Source organism: Gigantopelta aegis, chromosome 13 (assembly GCF_016097555.1).
Source record: "Gigantopelta aegis isolate Gae_Host chromosome 13, Gae_host_genome, whole genome shotgun sequence".
NCBI classification, from domain to species: Eukaryota; Metazoa; Mollusca; class Gastropoda; order Neomphalida; family Peltospiridae; genus Gigantopelta; species Gigantopelta aegis.
The window spans coordinates 23,821,076-23,830,121 of NC_054711.1; the positions used below are offsets into that span (position 1 = coordinate 23,821,076).

Consider the following 9,046-nt stretch of genomic DNA (forward strand, 5'->3'; position numbering starts at 1 on the left):
GTCTCGAGAATGTTTTAAAATTAATATACATGTATAAACAAGATATGTAACATTAGGATCTGTGCTTATGAAACATTAATGTCCAGACTCAAGATGTTAGTCTCGAGAATGTTTTAAAATTAATATACATGTGTAAACAAGATATGTAACATTAGTATCTGTGCTTATGAAACATTAATGTCCAGACTCAAGATGTTAGTCTCGAGAATGTTTTAAACTTTTGAAAAAATACTATGGAGCAATAATTATATTGTTTGTTTCTAGAATTTTGGAGATGTTCATAAATGATAACTGGAAAAGCTATAGCAACCGAGGTCAGCAGGCTGCGTCAAAGTCAATCAGTGTTCCTGCTGAGCTGTCGTCATTCACCAAGGATACGGACAGGTATCACTGTATTCCTTAATATCTGGAAATGGCTGACATATTACAGGTCTCAAAGGGGAGTTGAATGGCTTGTTTTGGATAAGTAATTTTGTACTGTATTTATCAAAGCAAAACTACACCTCAGACATTGTAAAATAACTTAATTATTCAAGTTTCAGCATAAAATTCATATTGAAATATTAAAAACCTTAAAGGTATCTGCATTGTAAGATGTTTCCGACTAATAAAATATTTCAATGATAAAACTTACATCTTAAATATATTTTCTAGTTGAGAATATCAGTGTCTGTATAATGTGTTTCTGGCCGTCTTAATATTTGTAAGGAGCCCAAAAAATATTTTAGGAAACATTTAACCTAGTACAAATATTAGAACGATCAGAAATACGTTTAATATACAGCCACTAATATTTTATGCAGAAAAATATATTTGATATGTAATTACAATCATTAAAAAGTCTGTGTTAGTCGATAACATCTTGCAGCAAACTCAGGAATGTCCCTTTAGTGTCTGGAAATTGCTGACATATTAATTCAGGCCTCAAAGGGGAGACGAATGGCTTGTTTTGGTTAGGCTAAATAATTTTGTACTGTATTTATCAGAACAAAACTGCACCTCAAACATTGTAAAATGATTTAATTATACAAAATTCCAGCATTGAAATATTAAAAACATTAACATGTCTATTAAAAAGTTAGGATCATACAAAAGATCCACATTTTGATAAGAATAACCCACCCCTTGGTCCAAGCTGGCTACAGGCTTGAATTAAAGGGTTTCACATCAATGACTGATCTAAAGGTGTCGGGAGATGTAAAAAAAAAAAAAGGACTTACTCAAACTCGTTGTGTTAGTGGGAGACTATATCACCATAATCATCTAAAGCATGATAATTGTATTCACACAAAATATAAAAATGTGATGTTAAAAATGAATAAGCTATCCATGTAATTTGAAAATGTTTACTTGGAGAAAAACGTACCTGTCATTTTTGTAAAGACACACACGCTGACAGTTTCTCCAGTATAAATGATGAAGCTCTTGCTCAGATTGTAAAAATGGGATTCTCGTCGGAGGTCAGTTGTAAGGCTCTCATTATCACCCATGGCAACATCCAGGAAGCTCTCGATCTTCTGATGAATAACCCAGAGAGGTAGAAGGCATGATAACCATGGTTACCATAAAAAACATTCACTACACCACAGATCAAAGTTAAAGTTTGTTTTTCTTTAGCAACACCACTAGAGCACATTGATTTATTAATCATCGACTATTGGATGTCCAACATTTGATCATTTTGACACTTAGTCTCAGAGAGGAAACCTGACACATTTTTCCATTAGTAGCAAGGGATCTTTTATGTGCACAATCCCTCAGACAGGATATGGCACATACTACAGCCTTTAATATACCAGTCATGGGGCACAGGCTAGAATGACGGGGATCGATCCCAGACACCGCTGATCACTACTGATCCAGTCGCTGACAGCTTTTATGGGAATGCTGTCTCAGTCTGCTATGGTTTACGACAGGTCGAGGAAGTTAAAACTTTGTATACACAGTTTATGATTGTATATGGGAACATAATTATGTGCGTCTGGTCTGCTGTGGATGGGATGTAACCCAGTGGTAAACCACTCACCTGATGCACGGTTGGGCTAGGATCGATTCCCATTGTTGGACCCATTGGGCTATTTTTCATTGAGCCAGTACACCATGACTGATATATCAAAGGCCATGGTATGTGCTATCCTATCTGTGGGTTGGTGCGTATAAAAAGATCCCTTATTGCTGATTGAAAAATGTAGCGGGTTTCCTCTCTAAGACTATATGTCACAATAACCAAATGTTTGACTTCCAATAACCGATGATTAATAAATCAATGTGCTCTAGTGGACCTTTTTTTTTATGACTTGGTGGCAACAGCTATACTATCCAATGAACAAAAAAAACCCACAATCGAAAATGATTGATCTGTAACATATGTTACCCTGAAACTTGATTAGTCTGTGATGCATAATTAATTAATTTATTATTTTGTTTATTGTTTAATTCATGCTTTCATTAATTTTCTTCATTAATATTTTCATTCATTCATTCATTCATTCATTCATTCATCCAACCATTGCTGTGCCAAAATCCATCCATCCATCCCTCCACCCATCCACCCATCCAACCATCCAACCACCCACCCATCCATCCACCCATCCATCCGCTCATCCATCCACCCATACATCCATCCATCCCTCCACCCATCCACCCATCCATCCACCCATCCACCCACCCACCCATCCATCCACCCATCCATCCATTCATCCCTCCATCCATCCATCCCTCCATCCACCCATCCTTCTCTCCCTCCCTCCCTCAATCCATCCCTCCATCCATCCCTCCCTCCCTCCCTCCATCTATCCCTCCATCCCTCCCTCCATCCCTCCATCCATCCCTGCCTCCCTCCATCCATCCATTCATCCCTCCCTCCCTCCCTCCCTTCCTCCCTTCCTCCCTCCATGCATCCATCCATCCATCCATCCATCCATCCATCCATTCATTCATTCATCCATCCATCCATCCATCCATTCATACATTTCATTTCATTTTCAGTTTGAAACCTGTGCCAAAATTATCTCGACAGTTGTCGCTGCCAGCATCATTGAGGAGACGAAAGAAGAACAAGCCAGGTTATGGACGATGTAAAAGCATTTCTACGTTGGCAACCGGTAGAGCACCTGACATTGCTGGTATGGTATCAACAGTGGATGACGTGACGTTGATGCCTACGTCAACACTCTGTGGAAAAAATGCCAAAGCTTTACCCAGTTTAGAAAATGGTTTTCTTGTACAAGTGAGTGAGGATATGTTTAGGATTGGATTGGTTGTGAAATACATTTTTAAGACACAGTTATGTAGGTCTTTGAATTATTATAATATTACATAATTATACTTTTTGTTTTTTTGTTAGTTGCATTTTTGTGACAGTGATAATATGATATTTTTAATATGTGTATGTATGTGCATAACATAAAAACTGATTAATTTTTTTTATTTAATGTGTGTGTCATATATACCTCTATACATTTTCAGATGTATGAAAACATGTAAGGACATGTTATTCATCCCCTAATGGTCCCACCAGAGGGGACTAACCAGTCCAAAGAGGGGACTGCAAGTTTTGTCTCTGTCCTTCTGTCTGTCCGTCCGTCCATCCGTCCGTATGTCTGTCTGTCCATTTTCTTTTCACATTACCTGTCCTCAAACAAGTGCACCTCCCTCCCACGCAAGTGGTCTGGTCCGAACATCCCAACAGCCAATGGGATGGCCTAAATTCTTCTACTGCATACTGCTCTCTAGTTCCAGTCACATGACTGTAACTTCCTTCTTTTTCTTTTCGCTAAAGGGTCTGGACGTCTTTTCTTTGGCTCTGTTTCAGAGTCACCTTTTTTTTTATCTTCTTTGGTTTTGTATTCATGTATTTTGGTGGAATCTTTTCCTCCATTGTATTCGTTGTATTTATTACTTCGTTTCGCGTATTTCACTTGGTTTTCCAAGTGTTTATTTTGCTTGAAATGTTTGTTTTATGTTGTCGGTTAGCATCGTGTCGGCAGCCATTTGCAAAATGGAAAAAAGAAAGAAATGTTTTATTTAACGACGCACTCAACACATTTTATTTATGGTTTTATGGCCTCAGACATATGGTTAGGGACCACACAGATTTTGAGAGGAAACCCGCTGTCGCCACTACATGGGCTACTCTTTCCGATTAGCAGCAAGGGATCTTTTATTTGTGCTTCCCACAGGCAGGATAGCACAAACCATGGCCTTTGTTGAACCAGTTAAGGATCACTGGTCGGTGCAAGTGATTTACACCTACCCATTGAGCCTTGCGAAGCACTCACTCAGGGTTTGGAGTCTGTATCTGGATTAAAAATCCCATGCCTCGACTGGGATCCGAACCCAGTACCTACCCAGCCTGTAGACCGATGACCTAACCACGACGCCACCGAGGCCGGTTTGCAAAATGGCGTCTTTTGTTGACCGGCTTTGTGCTTTTTCATGGTTGTTTTTTCTTTCTATCTCACAGATAGAAATTATTATCATGTCTGATGTTAGTGTTCAACATCTTGTGCGTGCGTGTTTACGCTGTAAGAAGTTTACCACCGGTGACGACCCACACGACTTATGTCCGGGGTGTCGTGTTCCGTGTGCTACTGACTCGAGATGCGAACTTTGTTCGGGCCTATCAGAAGATGAATTCTCTGCGTACCTGACGGTGGTGTCAGCGAGGGCTAAGAAGGTGGACTTTTCTCCTTCCATCGCAGAATCAGTGGCGGACATTTTACATTCCATCTTGCAGTCCATGCTTCAAGAGACTATGGCGTCGATGGCGGCTACTTCCAAACCAGCGGATTCGGGGTCAGGGCTGGTTCCAGTCCCCTCTTCGGGCAATTTGGTTCCTTCGGTTCCACCTGCTGAGAATTCGGATGACAAGCGTCCTGCGGCCTCTACTCAGCCCTCTAAGAAGCCTGCTCATTCCGGTAGACGTTCTACGGAATCCACGGTTTGCCGATCTTCGGTACCGTCATGGGACAAGGACAGAGCTTCACCGGCACATCAGAGTCGGAACCGTAGCTGTTCTCTGCGGCCTTCACGGCTTCCTACAGGTTCCATGGACCGTCATCACAGATCTTCAGTTGACGTGGCTTCCAAGGCCTCTGACGGTTCTAGACGGGACTGTCCACGGTCCGGATTACCTACGGCGTCCGTTACAGCGGACCGGCTTGCCTGTGCTCAAGTTATGTGACACTTCGCAGATGAGGCCCGACACCGATGTATACTTTGGTTGTTCCTTGGCGGCCGGTACTTTGCAAGTCGGTGCTACCGACGATGTTGCAGATGACGTTTGCTTTCATGGCTGCCGCCACGGTTCTTGTGGTTTCAAGGAGGGTCCAGTGATGGTTCCAGCGACACCTTTTTTTGTGTGTGTGGCCCTATCTAGACTTCGCCTGTCTTGATTTTTCCGTATGCGGGTCATCCTGCGGCTTTGCTTTTGCCGTTTACGTCGCTTGCGGCTACTGTGGAAAGGATATCATCAGTTTTCCTGGGTTAGCGTTCGTCATACTCTTCTCATCACCAGTCGTCCTCCTTTCATCGGAGCCGTGCACGCAGTCGGTCTCTACGGCCTGTCACGGGTCCCACGGACCGTCGTCACCGATCTTCGGCTGATGTTAGCTTCCAGGCTTCTGATGGATCCTGACTGGACTTTTCATAGTCTCTGTCTCCAGCGACTGCTATTCCTTCCGATGGCCTTGCTTGTGCTCGCATTATGAAGAATTTCTACATGATGTTCCAGCCCCATCTGTGGTTGAAGATACGGTGTTTGCAGCTCATCTGTTGATGCGTGCTTGCCTTGCTGCTGTTGTGTGTTACCATAATTTTTGCATTCTCTGGTACCTTCGACGAAATGTCCCACTCCGATGTTTGCTACAGTCAATTGTCAGTTCGCCGCTCTTACTGTTGGGCCACACAGTCAGTTGTGCTACGTCATCGATTCGCAGTTACATGCGTTCCAGGCAGGTGCTGAAGACTGAATGCGTCGGTCCGTCTATTGATCGATGAAGTTACCACAATATTCAGCAGGTCAATCGCTACATCCGGTGGTGTTGCCAGTTAGTCGCTACTTCCGCTGGCGCCAGACCTCGTCTGTCTTGCCCAACCACATCCACTACCTCTGCCAGACTGGGATCATCTGTTGTTGCATCCCATGTCAAGACTACACTATCCACATCCTCAGTTGTTCAAACTGCATGCGTGGACATTATCACCAAGAGTTTGAGGAAGTAAGGCTTTTCTTCCCAATCCACAGCAGCCATTTTGAAAGCTCAAAGACCATCCACTACTGCGGCTTACAATGTCCGATGGCTTTGTTTTCATCGATGGTGTGTCCAGCAGAAAATCAAACCACAGACTATTCAAGTTCCTCGTCTAGCTGACTTTTTTTGCTGTATTTACAGACGTTTTCTTGAAGTTGAAGGGGCCAACCATTGTTGGCTACGTTTCGGTCATCGCTACTGTTCGTGATGTTGCTACTGGAACGAAGTATCGAGCATCCCTGAGATACATAAGATGATCAAGGGGTTTTGACTTGAAGATCAAATTCATCATTTTTGACCACCGAAATGGGACTTGAATCTTGTGTTACGAACGTTGTCGACCACACCTTATGAACTGATTGAATCGTCTTGACAAGATTTGGCTCGGACGACAGTGTTTTTACTTGGATTTGCCACGGCTGCTTGTGTCTCTGAAATCCATGCACTTGATGTGGACCGAGACCATCATGCGGTTACCTTGGGGTTCCTCATGAACTTTGTGGCAAAGAATCAGCTACCCGACCAAGCGCCTCGCTTGTGTGTCGTTCAAGCCCTCTCCTCCATTGTCGGTTCAGCGGATGTTGAGGACTTGGCTTTGTGTCCTGTCAGAGCTCTACTCCACTACATCAAGAGGACTAGATCTTTTCGCCAACACTGCAAAAGACTTTTCCTCTTTTGTAACTAGAGTTGTTTGACGAATATTACGAAGAACATGGTGTCCATCTGGATTCGGTCTTCAATCCTGAGTGCCTATCAGAAAGAGGTTTTGCCTGCTCCATCTGCTACTAACCCGCATGAACTACGTGCCTTGGCTGCCACGGTGTCCCTGCACTGCAACACACCCATTCAGCACCTTCTCACTGGTTGCTTGTGGGTTACGAACTCCATATTTGCTACCTTTTATCTGAGGGATGTCTCCACAGAAGACGTTGAGGGGTTGCATCATTTGGGTCCTGTTGTTGCTGCATCGACTCTGGTGACTACAAGCCGTCCTCGTCGTCATTGATGTCTGTCGGATTCTGGGCTGCATCCAGAGATGTTCATTGAATCGACAGGACTGCTTAGACTTTAGTTCTTTTGCACGGTTCACGCACTGGTGCCGGAACTTTTGTCTCGATAACATTTACCCTGCATTGCATGTGGTTATCTGTTGTCATTATTGAACTAACAATTCTTTGGTGGACTAGACAGAAAACACTCGGGGGGGGCTTGTTCAGTTCAATGTTCTGATGGATGCACCTCATTAAGTTGTCGCTTGTTATTACTAACACTTCAATACGTGAGGGGTTACCTAACACCTGCATCCCTGGTGGCTACGTCTTCCCACCCTGTTGGAACAAGCATAAGATGTGGCTTTCCGCCTCCTTGTCCATGTGTTCTAGGAGCCGTACCTGCCACTGCTGACGGATGCCACCATTCTGGTTGTTACTAACATCACCTGCATTGGTCTGTGACGGGCATCCCCAGGAGGAGGGCTTACCATGGTTGGCCTAATTCTTCCACTAGTCAGCCTCTATCCGATCTTGGGGAGTTATCAGATGATCTATGGATCGTGGAACCCACCACTATCTGTTGAATGCTGCACTTGTTTGAAGACAGGTAATGTGAAAAGAAATGGAGAAAACTTTGTGTTTTTTCTTTTATGGATACATTACCTGTCCTCAAGAATTTCATCCCGCCCGAGCCTCCCCGCTTCCTGTTCTCCATGCGATGTGCTCAGGGAAAAAGAAGGAAGTTACAGTCATGTGACCGGAACTAGAGAGCAGTATGCAGTAGAAGAATTTAGGCCATCCCATTGGCTGTTGGGATGTTCGGACCAGACCACTTATGTGTGTGTGTGGGGGGGGGGGGGGGGGAGGTGCACTTGTTTGAGGACAGGTAATGTATCCATAAAAGAGAAAACACTCCAAGTTTTCTTCATTTTTTGTCTGTCCAACATATAATTTTCTTTGACTGTTTTTTAAATCAAAATACATCAAGATATGGAGCTCAAATTTGATACATAGTTTTATCATGTGAAGTTACAGATCAAGTTTGACTTTTATTGGGATTTACCTATGTTTTCCAGAGTTGTTGCCAAATTAAGTTTTTTTTAGTTTTCCTACAAAATTATGGCCCTTGAACTTAGAAAAATTGTTCTCCATAGTAGGGAACATGTATTGCTTTAGCAGTACTTTCAAAATGCTTGTTGACTTTCAGATTTTCTCAGATGTAGCAGGTTTCCATCCCTAAGACTATGTTAAAATTAACAAAATCAATGTGCTCTAAAAAAAACTTTAACTTTTTCAGATTTTCCGCTACACTCGTCAGAGGATTCCCACTTTAAATGAATACTGTGTTGTCTGTGATGAACCTCAGATTTTTCAAAATGGCGCCATGTTGCAGGTGAGTCACTAGTGGTGACGTTACAGGTAACATAAAATCAGGCAGTTTCTAAAATCCTTCCAAAATCATGGTTTTTCACTTGTAATGTGAATGCAAATCTACCCCTATCCCCTTCAGGTTTACGTGATTCCTAAATTTATATGTGTTCTCTAGACAAAAGAAAGACATTACAAAATGTATTTGCATTTTTTCACTGCAGAGCAACAAAACTTTCTTAAATCAAGTAGACGGGATGTAGCCCAGTGGTAAAACGCTCGCCTGATATGCAATCTGTTTGGGATCGATCCAAGTCATCGGGCTATTTCTCGTTCCAGCTAGTGTACAACGACTGGTATATCATGGGCTGTGGAATGTGCTATCCTGTCTGTGGGATGGTGCATGTAAAATATCCCTTGTTACTAACTGAA

At 42.9% G+C, this 9,046-nt stretch overlaps 1 protein-coding gene across 1 annotated transcript; it reads left to right on the plus strand.

Moving 5' to 3' along the window:
• Window positions 1-258: 258 nt before the first annotated feature.
• Window positions 259-8,730, plus strand: LOC121387402 (protein mono-ADP-ribosyltransferase PARP6-like). Its single transcript, XM_041518509.1, has 3 exons — window positions 259-384; window positions 2,989-3,229; window positions 8,544-8,730. The coding sequence occupies exons 1-3, from the start codon at window positions 275-277 to the stop codon at window positions 8,649-8,651; spliced, it is 459 nt and encodes a 152-aa protein (XP_041374443.1). The 5' UTR covers window positions 259-274; the 3' UTR covers window positions 8,652-8,730.
• The last annotated feature ends 316 nt before the right edge of the window (window positions 8,731-9,046 follow it).

What these genes read in the sequence shown, in the direction of transcription:
- LOC121387402 (XM_041518509.1), top strand. Translation starts at nt 275, where the DNA reads ATGTTCATAAATGATAACTGGAAAAGCTATAGCAACCGAGGTCAGCAG. An exon ending in TTCACCAAGGATACGGACAG is followed by an intron (nt 385 to 2,988) that starts GTATCACTGTAT and finishes TTTCATTTTCAG; the next exon opens with TTTGAAACCTGTGCCAAAAT. An exon ending in AAAATGGTTTTCTTGTACAA is followed by an intron (nt 3,230 to 8,543) that starts GTGAGTGAGGAT and finishes TAACTTTTTCAG; the next exon opens with ATTTTCCGCTACACTCGTCA.